At 44.7% G+C, this 25,460-nt stretch overlaps 1 protein-coding gene across 2 annotated transcripts in view; it reads right to left on the reverse strand.

Annotated features, from left to right (window-relative positions):
• Positions 1-25,460, reverse strand: part of SLIT3 (slit guidance ligand 3) — a 796,526-nt gene that overhangs the window by 15,235 nt on the left and 755,831 nt on the right. For both annotated transcript variants that reach the window (XM_072630930.1, XM_072630932.1), the window contains 5 exons: positions 24,343-24,482; positions 22,181-22,274; positions 12,704-12,841; positions 9,950-10,190; positions 5,632-5,762 (listed from right to left, as the gene is read on the reverse strand). In XM_072630930.1, the coding sequence (XP_072487031.1) occupies positions 5,632-5,762; positions 9,950-10,190; positions 12,704-12,841; positions 22,181-22,274; positions 24,343-24,482 (744 nt within the window). The remainder of the gene's footprint in view (positions 1-5,631; positions 5,763-9,949; positions 10,191-12,703; positions 12,842-22,180; positions 22,275-24,342; positions 24,483-25,460) is intronic.

Here is a 25,460-nt window from a genome sequence, read left to right on the forward strand (position 1 = left end):
TACGGTTTTCATCAATTTCTAGGGCTGGTCTAGGGCAAAGGAGAGACAAAGTCATATGGTCTGTAAAGTTGTTTTCTCAACTCTTAAAATGGCTGAGGTGCTATCTGGCCTGTAAGCAGGATGCTGCAATCCAGTCACACCCTCTTCTCATCTTGCTCCCTTCCTCCAACTTTCTCCATGGCTGCTCTTTATGTAACAGAAGTGATCAGGCGGAATCCCCAGACCTGTTGGCCTGGGGGGGGGGCACCTTCCATGGGGCTGGGCATGCACATTTTGTCCCTGTGAGGAAGAACTCATGCTCTAGCCCTTTGCTAAAGGACATGTGTGACCATGGATTCTCGCTTGCTCCTCATATGTCCTGGGGTCTGAGGACTGTGCCAAAGAGAACTGGCAACTGAGTCAGGATCCACCTCCTTTTTGAACTATAAGGAGTGAGGAGAGATGACTTCTGGTGTCTTTCAAGGCAATCTCTTTATTGGGTACCCCATTCCAGTAAGCGTACCTCATCACCCCTATTAATATGACACTGAATGAAATGAACCTTAGAACTAGAAAGCTATCATACTGCCCCACTGCCTCATTTTACAGACAAGGAAATCAAACCCCAGAATAGAAAAATGATTTGTTCAAGGTCACTCAGCTAGTTAGGGTGAAGCAGAGTAAGTCAAGCCAAGCCAAAAAGCATTTATTAAGCTTTTGCTATGTGTCAGACTCTGGTACCTACAAACAGGGGATGCATCATATTTCTTTCTATTTCTTGCTTCCATTCCATTTTTTTCCTTCCACAGACCATACACAGTTCTCTACTCCCTCCTCCTCCCAGCAGTCCCTTGCCAAGTGAAGCTTGGAGGTAGGGAAGCCACGAACACAGCCCTGAGAGCCCCCTCCCCCATCGCTGGCTTCAGATCTACTCCCCCAGCAGCAGTATTAGAGCACTACCAAAGGATTTGCAAAGGAGCTTGTGACTAATGGTAAATCCAATGGAGTTTCCCTCCTCAGAAAGCCCGGCAGAGGGAGAGTTAAGGACTTGGAGTATCAATAATAAAATGTTTCATTTAAGTGCTTAGCTCGAAATAACAGGGACTGCACCATCCCTAGGCAGAAGTCTCCCACATGGCCAAGCCTCTGCCTCCTGCTGTCTGTTCCTGTGTGAAATGAACCGAGAGGCTCCCAGAAGAGACACACAAGCAGGTACTCCCTCACTCTGAAAGCTAAACTGTAGGGGAAGTATTTCTAGCATTGAGGGAATTAGAGCTCAAAGGATCCCACTGAGAGCATCTGGCCCCAAATCTCCCTTTACAGATGAAGAAACTGAGGCCAAGAGGAGTGAACTAGCTTGCCCAAAGGAACACAGGCTTTAGGGATTCAAACTGGGGTATGAATCCAGATCCTTGGACTCCAAATTTTTTAGTGTCTCCTCAGACACACAAACCTGTTCTTGAGTCTCTTTCAACCTCTTTGCCGGGGAGGGCTCTGGTTGGCGCAACCTCTAAAATCACTCAGGGGGAACTGTCTCCAGAGAGTCTAGCTAGAGAAGGGGGAGCATGCTTTAGGCAGAGGCACTGGTAGCTACTCTAAGTAATTTCTGATTTCTGACCCCCAAGTATAGAAAGTAGTCATTAGCTCAAATAATCAAAAGGCTGAGTCTTTCTGGGGCCAAACTTTTGAGGGACTTGACTCAAATATAGCAGTGCCTGGTTAGCAAATGGAAAATGGTCATCACTGTTCCAGGGCCAGAAGGAAGAAAGTTCTTTTCTTTCTAGCCAGTACTAATCCTTTACAGTTGTATCATGCTCTTAGCTTTTCAAAGCACACTCATATCTATTTCCTTTCTTGAACCTCTTCCAAAACTTGTGAGGTAGGTAGGGAAATATTATTTTCATTTTACAAATAAGGAAACTGAGGCGTAGACTGGGTAAGTGGCTTCCCTAAGTTTATACAGTGAGATGAAGCTACACACACAGATCTTCTATTAACCTGGAACCCTTTCTAAAATGAAATTCAGGTTCACCCTTACCTCGATGGACTTCCTCTAGATTTTGACACCATGACTCAGCTACCTACTCATTTTAGCACATGCCTCTGCCTTGCTGCACTCCTTCCATTGGCGAGTTCCTTTGGGAGGTCTCCATTTTGGATTCTGGTTCATACCAGCTGTACTTTCATTCACTTCCAGCTATGCTTCAGACCTTCAGGACTTTGCTATGTCCCAATATGAGTGCACCCCTTCCTCCTTTTTCTGTACTCCTTCCATTGTAGATTGCCCAATCTATCCACTGAAGATTCCCTTACGTAGATCTTTCATTAGAATGTAGGCTTCTTGAAGACAGAGATTGTCTTTCTTTTTGGCTTGTCTTTGTATTGCCAGCCCTGGCACACAGTAAGCAATTAATAAATGCTTGGTGCTTTCCTGCATAAACCATCGTGCTATCTGTGACAAGTATCTTATGCTACTGATAAGAAAGCTTCTCATGCTATTCTTGTGAAAAAGATGGACGGATATGGGATAGAGACAATGGTCTCATTATGTGGATTTGGAACCAGTGGAGTGGTTGGATTCAAGAGTTAGATGTGAACTTGAAGAGAGGTATTCAGTGAAGCCTCCTAGGGCTATTTAATATTTTTTATTCAAAGATTTGGATAAAGGAATAATCGCCATCCTTATCACATTTGCATAGGACACAAAGCTAGGAGGGATGGCCAATACACTGCAGGACACCTTTTTCTTTTTCTCTAGTGTATGGCATAAGCCTTGGTACATATTAAGTGCTTAAGAACTACTTGTTGACTGATGGAAATTTAATAGGAATAAAATTCCTTACACTGAGGTTTTAAAAATCTGCTCTACAATCACAAGAGGGCGAGGCCTGATCAGAGAGCAGTTAGTCTGAAAAAGATCTTGAGGTTTTAGAGGATTACAAGGTCTGAGAAGTCAGCAGTGTAACATGGCAGCCGAAAAAAGGTAAAAGTGAAAGGACAAAGAGAAAATATAACCTCTTCTACCATGCCCTGATTAGGCCACATATTTAGTACTGTGTTAGGTTCTTATGAAGTTGTAGCCAAAATGGACCACAGAGGCCATTCAGTCAACCCACTTATCCTACAGATGAAGCCCAAGGAGGTCAAGTGACTTGCCCAGGGTCACCCAAGTAATAATTATGAGGCAGGATTTGAACCTAGGTTCCCTGAATCCAGAGCCAGTGCACTTTCCACTGTCTCTGAGCTCCACATTTTAGCAAGGACCCTGATAGTCTTGAGGATATCCAGAGGAGGGCAACTACTATAGAAGGAATGTGAAGAGCACTGAGTCTATGTCATGGGAGGACCAACTAAAGTAAGTGGGGCAGTTCAGCTTCAAGATAAGAGGACTCAGGAGAAATAAGAGAGGGGGGGACAGGAGGTACCTGAAAGGCTGCCCCAGGGAAGAATTTGATTTGTTCTGATTCTGGAGGACAGAACTAAGCCCTGGAGGACAGAACAATGGGAGAAAATAGCAAAAAGGCTGCTTTAGATCCACTCTAAAGAAAAACATCCTAACAACCATCTTTCCCAAGGAGGCAGAAGCTGGCCATTAGGGAGGATCTTTCTTCAGTGGAGAGCCAAAGTTAGATGACAGCCACTTGCTAGGGATGTAGTAGCATGGACTTTATTGTGTGCAAGGGACTGACCTAAATCACCTAAATTACTCTCTGGGGTCCTTTTCTGATCCTGATTTTGTGAAGTCAAACCAGCAGAAGCTCACCTTTCTCTGCCTCACTGCCATATAGGCTGGGTGAGTAAGTGAGCCTGCCGTGCCACACACTGTACTGGTAAACAGGCTAGGGAAGTAAATGAACTGCAAATAGCTCTAACCCCCAAAGTCCTCTGGTGGCACAGGGAAGACTTTGAGGTAGGGACAGGAGAGAGAGTGGGATTAGTGTCTGGGAAGTAGGGCAGGAGCATAACATTTACCATGACCCTGATGAGTTCTGGGAAAGAATGAGCAGAGAAGCTGATGAGCAAACCAGGAGAAACCAGATTCATCTGTTGGAAACTTGTGATAAACCTCCCACTAGCATTTCCTGAAGCTTCTAAGATGCATTCTGAAGGTAGGCTCATTTTGCATTGTGGGTATTTTATGCCCTTCTCATTTACAAAGAGTGACTGGTTGAGAGGACCCATCTCAGTGGGGTACTTTGCTAGTACTAAGTGCAGGGTGGTTGGTTACCACTGGCCACACCTCTTCTGGGCAGCTCCTCCTGCCCTGTGCTGCGTCTTTTTAGTGGGTATAGCATTTCTCCTCACATGCCACTTGTTCCCTTTAGAAACATGCCTTAATGTCCACATCCCTACTCATGTTCTGCACTCTTTCCTTTTCCCCGCTTCCCAGAGGGTGTTGCTCCCTGAAATTCACTTAATGGGCTTGTTATGGAGAGCTGGGGAAAATACAAGGGACCAGTGCCTTAGAGAGGGCAGCCAGGCCTGACTGCCCTTGTGAGATCGTAGAATGAGAGCTGCAAGGAATCACTAGTATGACTAAGCACTTTGAGAGCAGAGAGCAAGCACCTCATTTTTGTCTTTCATTGAACTCTGAGTGCTGGGCACAGTGCGTGGCCCACAGTAGCTGCCTGACAAATCCTTGTTGACTCTACTTAGCAGACTGAGGCCCAGAGAGGTTACATTATTAGCCCAGGGTCACACAATTAGTAAATGTCCAGAGGAGAGGACTTTAGAAGCAAAGGTATTTAACTGTCCAGAATTCCTGGGAAAACTCCTCCTGAGTTGCATAAGTCCCATGCTTGGAGGACTAAGGTCACAATATAGGAGAAAACCAGCAATAAAAGGTAGTGGAAAGAGCACTGGATTGGCAGATAGATCTTGGGAGCAGGATATCCACCCTGCTTTCATTCTACTCAAAAATGTTTATTAAACACCACCACAGTAGAGGCATTTCTTTCTTTCCTTTTCATTTAAAATACTGTATTAATCCTACAAATCGGCATAACCATTCCTGCTGCAAAGGTACATGGGTGCCTCTTCTACCCCTTCTTTTAAGATTGGTATTATTATATAAGCCACAGTTTCCAGGCCTGGGATGATCTCATACTGATTGTTCAAAGGCCAAGGGACCCACAAGTGGGGACTACATTTCCCCTTTGACCTCCTCACCCTCTACACATATGCCATTCTTCTCCTTTCAAAGGAGAAAAGGGAGAAGGCAGGTGGTGAGACTGTCCTTGAGCAAGATGCTAGTGTTTAAAATTCACTCCCAAGTATTCTTGAGCAGCCTTGGTTCCTTATTCCCTCTAATCTCTTCCCATCGAGTTTCATGCTAATCCCATCCTGCTTTCTTCCTTAAACTAATAAAAGATTAGGGTGACATTTTGAAAAGGGCAGCTCATTAAGCAGCCTCTTCCCCCATCTGAACAGATCACTCAGAGCAAAGGTAGCCAGCTGGCCATTAATCTTATGGTAATGAGGTGTCATCTTTCAAGGAGAGTTTATCTTCCTCCTTTTCCTCTTTTTCCTCCTCCATCTCCTCTCCCCCTCTGGCTCCCTGGGAAGGTCAGAGGTATAGTGAGGACAGCCATGCTCACAGCCTATCCTCGGTGTTGTTGCTTGGAAGCAGCTGCGTGGGAAGGCTACACCCACCTGTACACTGTCGTGGGAGGAGAGCTCAGGCTGTCATAGACCAGTCTCACATGCCCCTGGTATAGCTCCAGTGCCAAGGGGTCATTGTCTCCTTTGTAAAGTAGGATGCCATTGTCCTTGTCGGTGGCCACCTGTAAGGGGGCATCAAGAAGGGAGAAAGCTTGTTAGCTCATAGAGGACCCTGAGGACAGGGACATCCTGAAGCTCAGAACCCAGTGGTCCCTCTTTTCTTTGATGTCCTACAGCACTCATCATCTACACTACTAAGTGTGCACCTAATACAAAATCCCTGGTTTCATCAGTTAATTACATATCTCCTTGAAGGCAGACAAGATGTCTTCACATGGTATTGGCTTTCCCTTAGCATATAGTATAGTACAGAGACCACAGTAAGATGTTCAATAAGTTTGCTGATTATGATTATAATTGTGGATATATAATTGTAAGGAAGCTTAGAACTCAGAGGTCACTGATTTCAACCCCTTTATTTTTCAGATGACAAAACTGAGGTTCAGAGAGGTTAAGTGACCAGCTCAGCGTCATGCAGGTAGAAACAGAATTTGAACCCAGTCCCGCTGACTCCAAATCTATCATGCTTTCCATTATCTCTTATTCTTTCTTCACGCTTCCTGATTTCAATCAGATTTTCAGGAAGAATAGGACTCTTGTAGTCAGTGGTAAGGAATAGCCCTGGGGAGAAACTGCCACTATTTCCATTCATAGGGTGTGTAGTCCTCTGTCCAGCCTTTGTCCTTTACGGTATGTGCCTGGGTCATTTTGGGTGGACAGAGGGGGAGCCCTACTCTATTCCAACAGAACTAAATTTTAAAAAAATAAATGCCTACTAAGAACAAGATCTGATGCTGGATGGTGGGGGAGATGCGAAGGTGAAAAAAGGCATGAGATCTACTGTTGGAAACCTGGAAATCTAAAGGAGAGAGATGGGCATGGATGCGGACCATGACGGTCAAGGGCCAAATAGACAAGTGGAATGAGCATTTTACAAACTTCGGAGGAGAGAGTCAATGAGGAAATTTTATCCTAAGTTAGTTAGAGGATCTTTAACTTGAGAAGCACAGTGGAAAGAGCAGCTGGATTGGTGAGTCAGGGTCAAATCAAGTCAAGGCAATAGGAATGTATTAAGTACCTCCTACATACCAGGCACTGTGCTAAGCCCTGGAGAGACGTGTGTGTGTGTGTGTGTGTGTGTGTGTGTGTGTGTGTGTGTGTGTGTGTTCATCCTTCGTTGCTGAAGAAGACCATGCCATCAGAGAAATAATGACATGACTTGCACTTGACTTTGTTTTGAGTGAGGGAGGGCTGTGCAGGTCACCAGCCTCACTTCTCCTCCAGAGCCATCTGAATCCAGTGACCAGATATTCATCAGGATGACTGGAGATGACCCAGGATGAGGCAATTGGGGTTAAGTGACTTGCCCAAGGTCACACAGCTAGTGAGTGTCAAGTGTCTGAGGTGAGATTTGAACTCATGTCCTCCTGACTCCTGCACTGGTGCTCTATCCACTGCACCACAAAAAAAGTAGTTCCTGCCCTCAAAGAGATTATAATCCAAAGGCGGAAAGAGGATGCGAACAATTATGTATAAGCAAGATTTATCCAGGATAACTTGGAGATCATCTCAGAGGGAAGGCACTAACAATTAAAGGGGACTTTCCTAGAAAAGGCTTCTTGCAGAAGGTGGGATTTTAACTGAGACTTGAAAGAAGCCAGAAGGTGGATCTGAGAAAGGAGAACATTCCAAGCATGGCAGAGAGCCAGTGAAAATGCAGTCGGGATATGGCATGTTGTGTGTGTGAGAAACAGCAAGCAGTTGAGTGTCACTATAACAAGAATGAAGAGGGGAGAAAGATGTAAGAAGACTAAAAAGGTGGGGAGGGGCTAGGTTGTGATGGGCTTTAAAAGGCAAACAGAAAATATTTTGATCCTGGAGGTAATAGTAAGCCTCTGAAATTTATTGAATGGGGGGAGTAACATGGTCAGATCTGTGCTTTAGGAAAATCACTTTGACAGACCAGCCAGCAGGCTATTTCAATAGTCTTGGTGCATTAGGGTGGTGGCAATGTCAGAGAAAAGAAGGGAGCACATACAAGAGATGCTATGTAGGTAGAATTGGCAGGACTTTGGAAACAGATTGAAGTAGAGTAGGGAATAACAGCTAGGTTGCATACCAGGGTGAGTGGGAGAGTACTGGTGCCTTCCACAGTAAAGGGTAAGTTAAGAAGACAGAAGGGTTTGGGTGTTGGGATGTAGGTAATAAGTTCAGTTTTGGACATGTTGAGATGTAGATATCTTCAGGACATCCAGTTCAAGATGTCCAACAGGCAGCTACAGATTCAAGGGAGAAGTTGTGATTGGATGAACAGAGCTAAGGATCATCTGTACTGAGAGAGAAAAAAAAAGAAGCTAGGACAGGACTGGGAGGAGACCTCATTGCTGGATGAAGAGCTAGTGAAGGACCCCAAAAAGGAACCATCAGACAGCAAGGAGAACCAGAGGAATCAAGATATTGAAAACTGAGAGAGAAGGGAGTATCAAGGAGGACACTTATTCTGAAAGGTGTGAGCTAGGCTGCCCTGGAGGAATGGGATCATGGATTTAGAGCTAGAAGATTCCTCAGAGAACATCTAGTCCAATGCCCTCATTTATGTATGGGGAAACTGAGGCCAAGAGAGGTTAAGTGACTTCCATAAGGTCATACTGGTAGCAAATAGCAGAGCTTAAAATCCAGATGCCAAACCTAGCACTCTTTCCACTGACCCTTGTGCCTATCTCTCCCCTTTTCTCAACAAATCTTAGTTGCTATATTGTATTTAAGTGCAAACCTGACAAGAAAAACTTTCAACTTTCTAGTCTGAGTGGGCTGCTCACCCTCATCTCCATCCCATCCTCTTTTCCATACCCTTCCTTATTCCTATCTCCATCCCTGTTCTTATCCTTATCCCCATCCGTGACACCATTCCCATCCCCCTCCTTGTTGCTAACCCTAGTCTCACCTCCATCCCCTTCCTCATCCCCAGTCTCATCATCCCCCCTCCCTATCCTCATTTCCATTTCTGATTCCTTCCTCCAATGCCCTGATTCTTTGAGAAAAGAACTGTTTGACTTGGGGGACCTGACCTGTTTCCTAGCCAGGCAAGAGGCCAGTCTAGCCAGGGGTGTTTTCAGAGAAGTTACTTCTGATTTTAAAACTGCAACTCAGACCCCAAATTCCTCCACCTCCATTGTAGCATGACCTATGTTTTGACTGGGTCTCCTACTCACCCCCTGCCTGTGAAATACACATTGTGTTCTTTCATGAGGCTGTTCAGTCTGGCCACATTCCTTGTAATCTTTCTCTAACATGCACCACTGGGCCCTAACTATCCTTGGCTGACAAAAAGCAAATCGGTTGTAGAAAAAATATTGAATCAGCAGAGGAAGATTGCCAGTTGTTTTGGGTGTTAAAAAGTACTGCACTTGAGACTCTTTCCTGTGCCTCTCTGCCTATCTTGTCCCTGATGACTCTTTAAAAACATTTTATTTTTGATTCTTTACTTAAGCATCAAAAAAGGAATATTTTCATAGATACAGCAGAATTCAAGGAGAGGGTTATACATGAAACTGTGAATCCCTGATGGCACTTTCAGGGAAAGAGAGTGGTGAGAACTGACAGAGCTGAGTCCCTGAGGATCTTAGCACTATCCTAACAGACTGGCTGTAAGTCGAGGTTCTTGCTCTGTTGGATTTTGGGTCCCTGATATTTTGCATTTACCTAGGTCATGAAGCTCCAGGGGCTCCTTACTGCCTCTAGGATAAAATACCCATGCCTCAAGTTTCTAAGTTTTTAAAGCCCTTACAATCTAGCTTCAAGCTTCCTTAGCAGATTTACTGTGTAGTATTCTCCTTCATACACTCTGTGTTCTAGCAAAGCTGACCCACTTTCCTGAGGACATTCCACCAGCCCAGACCTCCCCCATCTCCACATCTTTGCTCAGACACTCTTCCATTTGTGGAATGAACTCTGTCTCTTAGAATACTTAATATCCTTCAAGACTTATATCAATCATCTCCTCCTCCATAAGGCCTTTCTTCTGTGGTTAGTGGACTCCCTGTCCCCACATGATTACTTTTAATCTATCTTGGCATCAACTACATTTCATCTTTCCTAATAGAATGTAAGTTCCTTGAGAGCAGAGAGCAACATTTTTGTCCTTGTATCCTCAGGGCCTGGCATGAAACAGGCAGGCATGTCCTTGACAAGCAGTTCTGGAAAGGTCATTTTTCCCCTGAAGGCTGTTGTTTCCAGTATATGTACCTACCTGCAGGGAGATATTGGCCTGGGGCCGGATCTTGGCAGAGGCTAGCTCCACGTAAGAGTCCTTGCCCACAAAGTTGACAGTGATGAGCTTCTCGCATCTCTGCCCAGCAAAGCCGGCAAGGCAGCGACAGGTGGGTTCCTGCTGCACCACAATGCACTGGGCCCCATTCTGGCACTCGTACTGGTCACAGGGGCTGGTCTGCAGCAGCACCATAGGTGGTGGGTGCTCACAGAAGAGACCGCTGCAGAGAAAGAAGAGCTCTAAGTCAGAAAGCTCTTTGAATAGTTATCCCAGAGCTCCTCAGCTTTAAAGATGGTGCAGTGACAAACAGTGTGGTGTGATCTACAGAAAATTGATCTTGGAGGGAGGAAGACCTGGTTTCCAGTCCTGATTCTGACACATTCTGGTGGTGTGACTTTAGACAAGCTGCTTCACCTCTAAAGGCCTTAGGAAATTTTAAGAATTTAAGTTGCTGAGTGTAATGCAAGCAAAGTAGGATCTTTTGCTGTTTGAGTTTTAGCCAATCAAGTGCCTTTGAGTCTTGTGTTTGATTGAATCAATCAAGAGTCTTTGATTAGAAACAGTATGTATGTTGTAGAGGAAGCAGTCAAAAGCAGAGCTGAGAGAGAAGCGACATGAGCAGGCTAGGGGAACTTGCTTGCAGGGAGGCCTAACAGAAAGAATATTTGTGATGTCAGAAGTGCTGTCTGTTGGTCTGTGTGGATCTCTCAGATAGAAACTCTGTCTGTTGATCTGTATTGATTTCTCAGACAGAAGTCCTGTCTGTTGGTCTTTACGAGTGAATTAAGATCATGGTGCTGGAAATGTGTATAAATATTGTTATAATCCTGTTCTAGAAACAGAAGCTGGGGGCAGGAGCCTGCTGTCAGGCAGGAGCAGGAAGAGTTTGGAGTGGAACAGTGCCTGTGAGCTGAGACAAGGAGCAGGAGCAGAGAGCTGCCTGCGTGTGAACCCAGTCAAGAGCTGGGAGTGGCCTGGGGCCTCGGGTTTGGTCAGTCTCAAGACAAGATGAGAGACTTGGACACTGTGTATTGATTAAGAAGATTGTTCTTATGGTGACCTAGGGTGGACAGTGCAGTATTTTGAAAAAAAGAACTTTACTTGGATATTTTGTATTGGTTAACGATGTTGCTACTGTTTTATATAGATATATATAAAATGATATGTTTTATTTAAGGATGTTGCTACGAATGTTATGCTTTACTTTACTGAACAACGTTTAGTTTGTTACTGAATAGAGAGTTCATTATACTACGCGATTAGACTCTTGAAACCATTCACAGGGGCAGCCCTCAGGTGCGCTGCTATGAGTGATTGGCTTTAGGCTGATCTGCATAGACATGTCTTCATCCCCCCAAAATCACAAATTTAGGCTGAACAACAACCAAAACCCCCATGTGGAAAAGACATAGCACCAAACAGGGAGTTGGGACATGTGGCTTCTCCTGGTTTTTTTTCTTTTTGAGGCAATCAGGGTGAAGTGGCTAGGGACACACAGCTAACAAGTGTCTGGGGCTGGACTTGCACTCAGGTTCTCCTGACTCCAGGGCTGGTGCTCTACCCAGTGCATGCCACCTAGCTGTCCCTTCTTCTTGTTCTGCTCAGCTATGGGATTTTAAGTAAATCACTTTACCTTTTTCTTCTGAAAAATGAGGGTTGGACTAGATGGTCTCCAGGGACCCTTTCCACTCTACCCTTGTCCAGTTCTTGGATGGATGCTAATTTACATACAATTTGCATCCCTTTGCATACCACTCAGATGCTGCCAACCCTAGGCCTCTCTAACCTTCTCTTTTAAGTGTTATCTGAGCTCCTCACTTCTACCTCTCCCCAAAGTGAACTGCCCAAATCCCTGCTCCATATCTAAAGTTTGAGCCTATGCTTTCCTAATTATTACCCCTCCCATTTATTACATTTTTTTGTTCCAGAGACAGACAGACAGACAGACTTTCCCTTATTTCTGGTCACTGGATAGAAAGGAGCCATGGAAAGATGGGTTCTCATTCATAGGACTTGGAGAAGGGCTTCTATCAATCAATCACCAAACATTTATTAATCAGCTACTATGTTCTAGACAGTGTGCAAGGTTTTGGAGATAAACATACAACGAATGAAGCAGTCCCTACTCTCAGCGAGAAAATTTGGTATGTCATCCTGGCTTTGTTCTTACCAGACTCCAAGACAGTGCCACCATATGACACCATGTGGTCTAGCCTTAATAGTCAGAAAATGTGGGTTCTGATCCTAGCTTTAACATTTCTTTGCTATATGCTTGGTCAAAACATTTTCCCCAGCTATAAAATACATGGATAAATGAGGGATCTGTGATTTCTGTCAGTGTGAGGAACTCCCTCTATCACTGCAGTCTTTTTCTAACTTATTGGGCAAGTCCTGGTTAGTTGCTTAAGGCACCTACACAGGGAAAGTGATTTGCTCAGGGTCTATAGCTACTAAGTGGCAGGCTGCTCTGATGTCAAGCCCATCACTGGCCTCCTCTATATAGTGACAAAATAGGGCTAACAAACTCTGTCCTGACTCCCTCACAGGGTTGTTATGAGGACCATCTTGGAAATAAACACAGCATAGGAACACAAGGTTTCACAGTAATAGTCTTCAGAGTCACTGCAGTTTCTTCATGCATATTTTTTTCCTTTAGTCATTTATCAGCCTCACTGCTTCTTCCAGTCTGGGTTTGATCTTCTCCCTTCCAGGACTGGACTCCTCGACACATACCTGAAGCCTTGGGGGCAGATGCAGGTGTAGCCGTTGACTGCATCTACACACTGGGCCCCGTGACGGCATTTGTGGGCCACACAGTCATCATCATCGGTCTCACACAGCTTCCCGCTATAGCCAGGAGGACACTCGCACCTAGAAAAGCCCAAGCCCTGCTAGTCAGTGGTGGCAGTCAGTTCAATTCAACAAGCTCTTAGTAATAAACCTCCTCCATGTGCCAGGCATTGTGTGAGATGCTAAGGACACCAAGACTGAAACAACCCTCAAAGAGCTTATCAGCTACTGGGGGAAACCACATATAAGTAGATATAAAGTAATTTCAGTGGGGACGTGTACTAACACCTGAGGCATCAGAAAAGGCCTCTTTTAGCAAATGGGACTTGAAAGGAGACTTGAGGGAACTGGATCTCTAAGAGGCAGAGAGGAAGGAGTATGGGATGGGCCTCCCAGGGATGGGGTGTATCCACACAAAGGCAAAGCAATGGCAGAGGGAACGTCACATACTAGGAATAACAGGTAGGACAGTTAGGCTGAGCACAGAGCGTGTGAAAGGGAGGAACAAACAATGTAGGCTGAAGTAAGTTGGGAGAACCTTTAAGTGACCAACAGGGAAAGCTGAATCTTATCCTAAGGGCAACAGGGAGCCATTGGAGATTCTTGAGCAGGGCTGTGATATGGTCAGATCAATGTTGTGGTAATATCAATTGGACAGCTGTGTGGAAGGTAGATCAGAGCAGGAAGAGAGGCAGGGAGACCAATCAGGAGGCTATGGCAGAGTCCCGGTGAGAGAGGGCATGAAGGCCTAAGCAAGGGTGGTGGCCATGAGGATGAAGAGAAAGGGAGAGCCTAGAGAGATATTATATTTACCAGCAGAACTAGTAAGATTTGGTAACTGATTTATGGAAGGTGAGGAAGAGAAAAGAGTTGAGGATGATTCAGAGTTTGCCAAACTAGGCATTTGGAAAGAAATGAGTTAGGAAGAAGGGTGGATTTAGGTAAAGGATAAGAGAATTCTGTTTTGGGCATATTGAGATTGAGATGCCTCTGGGACATCTAGTTTTAAATGCCCAAAGGGCTGCTGGTGATAAGGGGTTGGGGCTTAGGAGAGAGATGGACTGAATACATAGATTTGGGGTCATCTGCATAGAGATGATAATGGAACCCACAGGGGCTGATGGAATCACCAAGGGTTTGTTGAAAGAAAAGAGAAGGCCAAAGACAGAACCAAGGGGACCCCCAAAATTAGTGGACATGGATGATGATCCATCATAGAAGAATGAGAAGTAGTGGCTAGACAAGTGGGACAATAACCAAAATAGAGTGATATCACGCAAATCTATGGAGGAGAAAGGATAGAGAAGGAGGAGATGGTCAGCACTGTCAACTGCTGTAGAGAGGCCAAGCTTTAAAGTGGAGATTTAAATAACTGCTTTCATTAATTCCATAATGAACATGAACTTATTCCATAAGTATTTGTTGTCTACTGTATGCCACAGGCATTGGAATAGATATAGAGTTTAGATAACACAGCAGCTTGTAGTCAAAAGGGGGATAGACACAAATACATGTCAGAGGGTTATTAAATAAAGTGTTAAGTCGGGTCCTGGAGGAGAAAATAACTGGGCATCAGGGAAACAGGTGGTGTTTGAAGTATGGATAGGAATTCCCCAAGGGAAAAAGGAGGAGACCATTCCCAACATAAGATTTTGTGTGTTGGCTCATACTCCTCTCCTGAGCTAGAATACTTGGCCTGACTCTCACCTTTCCTCTCCATGTTAAAGTCCTCCAAAGCACAACATCCTTAGGTCCTACCTCCCATAGAACTTGTCCTGACCCCTCCAACTCTTTGTCTTCTCCAAACTCCTACAACGTTTAGCATTTATATTTCAATGCTTCTAGGAGCTGTAACTCTGCCACGTGAGTATTCCCTGTGCACCACATTTCCTCTTTTTCTTACCAAATTGTTTTTGAGTAGCTATGGCTGAAAAATTCACCACTGTAGAGTCAATCTGGTGACAGGCCTCTCCAAACTTAGCTAGCTGAGCCTCAGACAACAGACATATTATCTATCACCAGACCCATATCAGAGTCTATACTTATTAATCAATAGCCATTAATCAATAAATATTTATTGTTATTCAGTTCTTTCAGTCATATCTGACTCTTTGTGACCTCTTTGAGATTTTCTTGGTAAAGATACTGGAGTAATTTGCCATTTACTTCTCCAGCTCATTTTACCAATGAGGAAAGTGAGGCAAGTAGGGTTAAGTGACGTGCCCAAGGTCACACAGTACATATCTAAGGCTACATTTGAACTCAGGTCTTCCTAACTCTAGGCCCAGTACTCTATCCACTGTATTTATTAAGGACCTACTAAGGGACAAACATCCTACTAGATGCTGGGGAAACAAATAATAAAGAATAAAACAACCCCTACTTACAGTGTGCATTTGAATGAGATGGACAACAAAAACAAACAAGTAAGTAAATACACATATAGATGCCCATGTATGTATATATACAGAATAAATACAAAGACAATAAATTCAAATAAATACAAAGGAGTTAAATGCAAGGTGGTTTCGGAGAGAGGTTGCTAGCAGTTGCAGGGACCACCTTCTATATGGGGGTGGTGCTGTGGAGCTGGATCTTGAAGGAAAAGGGGGATTCTATGAGATGGAAATGGGAGGGAGAACATTCTGGCCATGAGGACGTTCATGCAAAGGCAGAGACAGAGGTTGGAAATGGAGTGACATGTGAGAGGAATGGAGGGAAAGCTGATTTGGCTGGATTGTAGAGTGTGAGACAGGGAATAATGTACAGTAAAGCTGCAAAGATAGGTTGGGGTCATGTTGTGAGGGGACTTAAAGGCTAAATGGAGTTATAGATCCTAGAGGCAATAGGGAGCTAGTCAGTAGGTTGAGTAGGGGAGTAACACTGTCAGATCTTCACATAAGGAATATTACTTTAGCAGCAATATGCAAGATGAATTTGAGTGGGGAGAGATAAGGCAGGGAAACCAATCAGGAGGCTGCTGCTGTATATCTAGGTAGGAGCTTGGAGGGCCCAAACTAAGATGACTCTGTGAGTACAGAGAAGGGGTCAGATGTAAGATGTTGTGGAGATAAAAATGACAACTCAGTGGATATGTGAGTTGAGGGTATAATGCTGAGGAAATGAATCTGGATGACTGGAAGGATAGTGGTGCCTTTAACAGAAACAGGGACATTTGGAAGAGTTGTTTTTGCACATGTTGAAGTTGATATGCCTCAGGTCTGAATCTGAGATACATCCAGTTTGAATGGTCCATCCATAAGTGATAGAGTATGCTGAAGCTCATCGGAAAAACTGGGGTCAGAAACATAGATCTGGGAGTTATAAACATAAGAGATGATAAACTTATTGGAGCTCATGAGGTTATGGGGGGAGAGGAGAAGAAAGAGAGGCAGGGAGGGAGGGAAGGAAGAAATAACAGGGTCTTAGACAGAATAGTCACAATTAAAGGAGCATGATCTGGATGATGAGCCAGCAAAGGAGATGGAGCAGGGGCAGCTGGATAGGGGAGAGAAGATAACCAGGAGAGAGAAAGTATCACAAAAACTCTACCCAGGAAGACAAGGCGGCCAGCATAGTCACATGTAGCAGATAAGGGGAGAAGGATGAGGACTGAGAAAAGAATATCAGATTTGGCAATTAAGAGATAATTAGTCATTTGGGAGAGATCACTTTCAGTTGCTAGATTATTCCAGGGGTGGAGAAGTGTCTGAGAACAGTGGAGGCTGTCATTGTAGATTGCTTTTTTTCCTGGGAATTTGGCGGAGAATGGGAGACAAGATAGAGATTTTATTTTGGAGACAAGATAGAGATTTTAGCTGAGAGTTTTTAAGGATGGGAGAGACTCGGAGGGCATATTTTAAGGCAGTAAGGAAGGAATCAATAGACAAAATTAGCTAGTAGTTGAAGCTTTGCAAAATACTTTTAGAAATATTATCTCATTTGAACTCACAACAACCCTTGGAAGAAAGTGCAAATTATCCCCACTTTATAATGAAGAAACTTAGGCAAACAGAGGGTAAGTGATTTGCTTTGGCTCACACGGCTAGAAAATGTCTGAGGTTGGATTGGAACTCAGGTTTTCCTGACTCTAGATCCAGGGCTCTCTCTCTACTGCACTACCTAGCTGCCTCTAAGAGGGAGAGGTTGAAGATTCAAAAGAAAAAGACATGATTAAAGTTGCAATTTGTTGGAGCAGATGGGATAGAATGGGGTAAAGTGTGTATGTGGAGTGCCAGGAATGGGCAAGGAAAAGGATCATCTCATTGTCAGAGACTGGAGGAAAGGGGAAGGGAGAAGGAGATTATCAAGGGGTTCTGAGACAAAGAGAATAAGAGAAAAGGGGGCTTTTGTTGAATGGCCTCAGTTTTCTCCATAAAGTAAGGGGGGAGGTCTTCATCTGAGAGAGCAAGGAGTGGGAAAGGTAGGAGGCTGAAGAAAGGAAGACCAGGCTTAGAACAGCTTCTGTGGGGAGTGACGCAGAGAGTCAGTAAGGGAGGACCAAAGGGCCACTGTTCTGTGATGAGGGCCACGGTGAAGCTGGGTAACTTGAATTTGTATGGTGCCTGGTCAGTGTGAACTGTATGACTTTCTCCAGCTCTTATCAGTAGACCATGAGGCGTAGAGAATGTGGTTAGTGTAACCTATTAACCTAGGGCTGAGGTGGGTCAAGAAATGAGTAGTGACAGAAAAATGGGGGTAGTCATTCAAGAGCAGAGGAAACTGTTGACTTGAGAGTGAGCATGGTGTAGTAGATACGGCACAGGACTGGGAGTTGGGAAGACCTGAATTCAAATCCCAGCTCAGACACTTACTAGCTATGTCATCCTAAACAAGTTATTTAATTTCTCCATGCTTCAGTTTACTCATCATGGGTTTGGACCTCTAGTGACTCTTATAGCTCTAAATCTATGATCCCATGACTCTATGAATGATGAAAGTGAAGTTAGAGCAAGGCTGATGGCCTGAGAAAATGCTGAGAGAGTCAAGGGATTGGAGGTCTTGATGAGGATTTGAGAGGGGTGAGGTATAGGGATAAAGGAAATAATGAGAGCTTATGTCAGGGGTTTTGTGAGTAGTAGTGGGTAATAGAGCCACTCCATTGTGTGGATGAGGTGTGAAAGGAGGAGGGCATTGGATTGGAGGAGGCTGAGGAATAGGGAGGGTAGGGAGCCTTTAAGGAAGCATCAACCCAAATGTCCTTATATAAGGACATGAGTTGGCGAGTAGAAGAAGAAGGAGAACCCAAACAACAAACATATGGTAAGACCAGCTATGAAATACTGCTATGTATTCAGTCCTGGGAATAAAAGGAGAAAAATAAAACAAGCTCCCTGCCTTTAAAGACCTTACATGATGTCAGGGGAGACAACATGGACCTCTAAAACTACATACAAAATCAACACAAAATAAGGTAAGGTGGTTGGGGAGAAGGGCACTGGGCACTAGCAGTTTGGGGGGATCAGGAGAGAAGTCCTGAAGGAAGTAAAGGAGATGAAAGGGCAGAGGAGAGAAGTAAGTGCATTCTTGACAGGGAGTACTGCCAGAGGCATGGTGAGGAGGCAAGAAGTAGGATGACAAGCAGAGGAACAGTAAGCTGGGCAGTTTGGTTGGACCACAGGGTTTAGGAGTAGGACTCATGTATAATGAGCCAAGAAAGGCAAATTAATTTGAACTTCATGTTGTACAATTTAGCAGTTATTTATAGACTATGCCAAGGTATTGCTGGTTTTTTCATGTGTTTTAAACCATTCTGTGTGTCAGTGTTTTTTCTCCAACTGGCCTACAAGATGTTGAAAGGCAAGGCTGGTGTCTTATTCTTTTCTTGTTTTTTGCTACAGTGCTAAGCACTCAGCCACTCAGTAAATGATTGATGATGGATATCTCAGCGAAGCTGGGACATCTCCCCTTGGCTGGCTGATGCTCAGGGCAAGGAACAGCTCATTTTACTGCATGCATTGGAGCAGAAATACTGTCTGTTGGGAGAAAGCAAAGATGTTTTTACAGCTGTGCTTCCTATGCCCTCCCCTAGTCACTTGGGTCTATGGATTATTCCGTCAGACAACTGCCTCTTGTCACAGAGGCTGTTCAGGATTGGGGAAAGCAGGGCTACCTGAAGGCTGCATCTTGAGACTGAAGCTGGGCAACAGAGGAGGAAGGAAATCTAACATCCAACCTCAGGAACCTTTTTGTTCTTTAGCCAGAGTGGCCAAAGCTTCTGATGGTAAAACCATTTCTTTCATTCCATGCCTTCCCTTGCACCCTGTGAGCAAGAGGATCCTTTGCAAGTTGCTGTGTACACGCACAGCTCCCAGGGGCTGTCCTGGCTCCAGTTAGGGTCTACATTCCCCGGAGGGCAGACCACTTGTCTTCTTTGATCAGTGTCCTCCATGGGTCTCCTGGACACAATGGTGCCCAGGCAATACTCCTGTCTTCCATTAGAGGGCTCTTGCTCCCTAGGAAAGAGGACAGGGACGCTCCCCAAATCATAGACATTAGTCTTTTTTGATGATCTCTGGAGGGGAGGGAGAGAGGGAGAAAAAGAGAGAGGGGAGAGGAAGGGAGGGAGAGGGTAGAGAGGGGGGGGAGAGAGAAACAGATAGAGACACAGAGACAGAGACAGAGACACAGAGACAGAGAAAGAAACTGTGTGTGTGACAGCATTTTCATTATTATCCCTGTGTGTAGAGGTTTACAACTTGCCCATAAAAATGTGCTCCAGGATGAAACTTGGCACCCCTGGACTTGGTCAAAGACTCATCTCTGCTTCTTCCTAGCTGAGAAGTGGGAGTTACACCCTTCAGAACATATTCAGGTTGGTGTACATAAATACACACACTCACAAACACAAATATACATGCACATCCCAGAATGAATGAATGCAGACACGTGCACAATCATAGACATTCCCAGTGCTGATCTGGCTGGAGTGTGTCCCAAGTCTGTAAGCCATTCTCTCCTCTCACCAGCTGTATTCTATTTGAAAGTCTAAGAATAATAAGCAGCCCACGGACAAGGGAGGAAGAGACGAAGGAGGGAAAGAAAATCTTCAGAGACTTCTCCGAGATGGAGGGCTAACTGTTTTAGGACAAAGGGAGCACTTGGCTTTCTTTTAACATCTTCATTCTGTCATTCTCTCTTTTTTAGGGAGAAAGGGGAGTGGAAAAGAATGGGTTCACATAGTACCAATCTGCTGAGGCCCCCAGAACCTCAGTGATAACTACAAGTTAAGGCTGTAGTAAGGCTAGAAGAAGATACCTTTGGGGGTGACTATGAGGTGGAGTTCCATCTCAGTCTTAAAGAAGTCCCTAATGATACTAGCTCATTCTGATCCAGCCCTTTTCTGAACTCCTAATGTATTCAACACCTGTCTGGCTAAGTGGTGCAGTGGTCAGAGAGCTGGGTCTAGAGTCAGGAAGACCTGAGTTCAAATCTGGACTCAGACACTTACTAGCTGTTAGACTGTAGGCAAGTCACTTAATCTCTGTCTGTCTCAGTTTCCTCAACTATAAAATAGAAATTTGATCATCAGAGAGGATCAAATAAGATAGTATTTGTAAAGCATTTAGCCCAGTGCTTGGCATACAGGAGGTGCTGTATAAAGGCTATTCCCTTTCCCCTCTATGTAGAAAGAGTCTTGTACTTGGAATCAATAGAGATCTGGATTTGAATCTTGCCTCTGATTTGAATATCTATAGAGCTATGGGAAAGTCACTTAGTTTGTTTGAGTCTTGGTTTCCTCATATGTAAAATAGGAATAATATACATATGAAGGTCAAATGAGGTTTTGTATAAAAATGTCTCTAAATGTCAACTATTCTGCCTCAGTTTCCTCAACTGTAAAATAGAGATAACTGTATAATGACTACCCATAAATTTTTCCTAGAATTGCTTTATGTAATGCTAATCCTATTTTCTCAATTAGACTATAACTTCTTATAGAGCAGCAACTGAGTCTCATATATCTTTATTTGTCCCACAGCAGCTAACGCGGTGAATCATATGTTGACTCACTGACTGAATGATGCAATATTGGCTGGGTACCATCTGCTCATTCTTTGGACAAGTAGATGGGAGCCTCTCTCCCTTCCAGAGCTTGCCTGTGACAGAGGACAAATTCTAATAAAGCTACACAGGGTCAGGGTCCATTGAATCCAGCGTCTAGTGCTCATCACAACTGATGGCCCCAGATGCCATGGGCCCCAGCTGAAGAAGGGACTCTACCAGGCTGCCTATATGGGTTCCTCAGCTCCACCTAGACACTGGCTTTCCAAAGCTGGCTTTTTGCCTCACTTGGCTGGATAGAACCTCTGCAGGAGACAAGAAAAACTACGTCTTTGCAGGCCTCATTTGTTGAATGAGAAAGAAAACCATTGCCCAAGAGGCTCTGGGTGGTCCCCCCAAGATGCACTGGCAAGCCCTGGATCTCTAGGTTACCAGAGGATTTCAAGAAGTGCCTAGGAATGGATCTATACCAGGAAAAAACTATAAGGATAAGGAATAGAGGGAGGGACGGGGCCCTTAGGAACAGCCTCTGGGTGATGCCAGCCACTTCATGGTGGCTTCTTCCACTTGGCTCAGTCCTGTGTTCTTGGTGTTGGCACAAAATATCACTCTCTGGATTCTATTGGCTCTGCTACTCACCATGGAGACAGGTCCACCAATAGGAACAGGTTGGGGAACTGAGCCAAAGAACCCGACCCTTCCCCAGCACATACATGCACACTCACGCTGGCATACTTGTGACAGGAACAGCAGAAAAAGGAGAGCAATCACAGTGCCAAGGAAAAGTTACCAAAGCATCCTTCAGCTCTTATTAGATCTTTCCATCTTCCTCCCTTCCCGCACTAACCCCGTGCTTCCATAAAATAAAACCAGCCCAGGAGGAGAGAAAGGAAGTCAGTGGACGTGCCTGTGTCTCTATGCCCACATGCACAGATCTGAACGCAAGCGTGCGTTGTCCTGCACAGAGGCACTTCTGGGCTACTGGTCACCCCCTCATGGGTTTTTCTTCAGGGAAGGACCAACAATGGCATTTGCCTACAGAAATCTTGGATTCTTCATGCTGTTAATGCCTGAATAGGCAAACACACAGGTACAACACACACACACACACACAAACCATCACACAGACATACATACACATGGACATCACACATCTATATAGATACACCTATGACAGACATCTAAACACATTGGGCTCATGTAAATACACAGATCCACACAGGAGCAAAATCCCACCCACACAGATACATGCATGCATTCATATACACAATCATACTTGTACAGACACATACATATACACAAAACCACAAGTCACGGATATCACTCACACTCCCGACTCCAAGGGACTCAATTGTACTGAGCTCCAGTCTGCAGCCCCAGGTCTCAGGGCACATGTTCTGGGAGCCTGGGTGTTACCTGAATCCTTTGTCCAGGGAGATACACTTGGCCTCATGCTGGCACAGGTTTACCTCAGGGATGCAGTGGTCAATCACTTCATCACACAACTCTCCTGGAAGAGGGACACAGAACAGAAATGTCAGGATGCCTCAGGGGAATGTCAGTCAGGGAGAGAAGAGCCCTGGCTAGCCTGAGCTATGGGACTTTAAACAGATAGACTGAGTCACTGGGCTCCAAAGTAAGACAACAATATTCTGAAAACCAGTTTTCTCTCTCGGGCCCATTCTACTCCCCACCCTCAGTTTCCCCATATTTCTCAAGGAAGAAAGATACTCATGTCCTCCTTGCCTATGGGAAAGTCTCATTTAGTCACAATACTAGTATTTGTTCACTTTATATATATGTATATATATTATTTTTCTGGACTGATGATTTAATTGGTATAGGGGAACTCCAGGTGAGGAAACTCCTTTTACCAATATATGTTGCCAAATGCTCTGCCACATACAGCCTTAGAAAGTTGCGCAGGCCAGTGGGGAAGTGAAGTGACTTGGCCAGAATCACACAGCCAGTACATGTCAGAAGCTGGACATAAACCTCAGTCTTCCTAATGCTAAGGCTAGCTCTGTCCACTGAGCAAAAATGCCTCTCATTTGTTCAGATGGGAACAAAAAAGCTAAAGACTCCATAGCCTTAGACCCAACGAATCTTGCTTTGATCTGTGACCCTTAGTAACAAAGGACACATACAGTAGCTTGGAAACAAGTTCTTAGGAATTTCTTTCAAAGTATAACCGATCGATCACTATGGGCCAAGTACTGGGGATACCAATCCCAAAATGAGACAGACCTTCCCTCAAGCACCTTACATTCAATGAGGAGGATTGGGGAGGGGTAGCCAGGGAAGGGAGCATTGGTCTGGGCCAGAGGTTCTTAACCTGGGGTCTATAGGTCTGCATACTTTAATTATTTGTGTGTGTGTATGTATATACAAATATGTATGTATAATTTTTAGTTGTGTTTGACTCTTTGTGATTCCATTTAGGGTTTTCTTGGCAGAGATACTGAAGAGGCTTCCCATTTCCCTTTCCAGCTCATTTTACAGATGAGGAAACTGAGGCCCACAGAGTTAAGTGACATGCCCAGGGTCACATAGCCAGTGAGTGTCTGAGGCCAGATTTGACCTCAGGAATACACACACACACGTATGTATATATGTTTTATATATGACTGTATTTCAATATAATTGGTTTCCTTTGTAATCCTATGTATTTTATATATTTGAAAATATTGCTCCAAGAAAGGGTCCATGGCCCCACCATATTACTGATGGGGTCTATGTCACAAAAAATGGTTAAGAACCCTTGACATAGACATAGGGATTGTGAGTGGTGCCACAGGAGGGAGGTTCTTGTGGCTTTTCCAGTAGCAACTGAATTAATTTTAGTCCTCTGAGCAAGAGATTGCAAAAGGAAGGCATGAGGGTTGGAGAGGGAAGAGCTGCTCTCTAAAACCATCCCTCCCAACCTTGCCATGCCATGGCTTCTCGACATACTCATCATGTTACATTGTGTATGACAATTGCTGGTGTACCCATCTTCTCTTTCCATGGAAATGGCTTACAAGCACCTTCAGGTCAGGGACTCTGCCTGATTCATCTCTGCCTCTCCTCAGTGCCTAGCACATGGGCTAGCACTTAATAAATGTTTGTTGACTTGAACTGAACTGGCAGAGGTCCACTGATGAGCTGTTAACTCCCAGGTTATACCCGTGGTGACTGGTGACACTTCATTTCTCAACCTAATGGCTTATTTAACTGTCCTCATTAGAAGCTGTTAATATATCAAATAGGTGTATTTGGAGGGGAAAAAAAGTAATTAGCTTTGGGAACAGAAGGCAAACACAGCATAAGTGATCACTTTGCCAGGAGCGAGCACCATTGGGAAGGGCATCAGCCCACAGTGAACAGAGCAGTTGTCAGTTAAATAAACAACCCACCGGTTGGTCAAAAACCCACTCCAAGGCAGTGAGGAGTCTGTGATTCTGCTACTGGGGATTGACATGAATGGAGGGACTGAGGGGAAAGGGGCAGGAAGGAAGACTCTTCATCGGACTCTGGTCTTTTCTGGCGGAGACCTGGGGCATGTAAGTGGGAGCCTGTCCCCCTCTGCCTCCCCTTACCTGTATAGTTGGGTGGGCACACACACACATAATTGTTGATTCCGTCCACACAGGTAGAGTTGTTCTCACAGTCATTGTCTTCACAGTCATCTGGGTTGATCTCGCATCGTTCCCCCTCGAAACCCAGAGGGCAGGAGCAGCTTTAGTGGGAGACAGAACGGGAAGAAGTCAGAGGGAGAAGGGGGCCATGAGAGCCTGAGGAGCAGAGACGGTTAGGAAGGCTTCTCATCACACCCTTCAAGGTTCCCAGAGGGAAAAGTATCCAGTTTGGAGGAGACACAGCAAATCACCTTCTTGGGGGGCTGCTTGGGAGAATCCTCAATTCAGGACTACTTTGGCCTGAGAGGGACTTGAAGAAGTCATTTCACCAGCTTCTTAACAAGAAGGCAGTGCAGTTTGGTGGAAAGTGTACTGAACGTGGAGTTAGAGGACTTGATTCTGCCATTTCCTGCCTGTGGAACAAGTTATTTCATGTTTCTAGACCTTATTTATCTAATCTGTTAACTAAGGGATTGGACTAGATGACCTCGAAGGTCCCTGCTAGCTCTAACTGGAAGTTCTCATGGGCAAGACTTCATCTCTCTCACCTCCCCAAATTTATGGTGGCCTTTTCTATTCTCATGGATACCCAAGGACAGAGCTTCTAGGACTGCCCTTGGAGCCTTTGCTAGGTCTTCACTTAGCAGCAAGTTCTTACTTAGGTCTAATTTAAATGCCCCTAGGTGCACCTGAATTCTCCTTCCTCCGTCCTTGAGTCCTGTCCTTTGCAAAGTAAGAGATCAGCCAATTCCCTGCCTCATTAGACTGGCTCTGAGGCTTCCAGACAAATTCTTTGTTGCCATTCTGGACTCAACTTCTCCAACCCCTCCTTAAACCATGTTTCAGGCATGCCACGTTCACACTTCATAATTTATTGTCTTTGCTTACTTTTGAGCTCTCTCCAGTGTCTGTAATGTCAAGGAGATGAGGAGGGAGGATAGCTATGGAGCCAGGAACCAAGAATTCACTCAGCTTAAACCATCATTAATCAGAGCAAAATATTTTCTTTACTGGTCTCTATCTTATTAATAATCTTAAAATAAAAAAAGGCCTAACAATGACCTGTCCTTTGCCTGACC

This window comes from Notamacropus eugenii, chromosome 1 (assembly GCF_028372415.1).
Source record: "Notamacropus eugenii isolate mMacEug1 chromosome 1, mMacEug1.pri_v2, whole genome shotgun sequence".
Lineage (NCBI taxonomy): Eukaryota > Metazoa > Chordata > Mammalia > Diprotodontia > Macropodidae > Notamacropus > Notamacropus eugenii.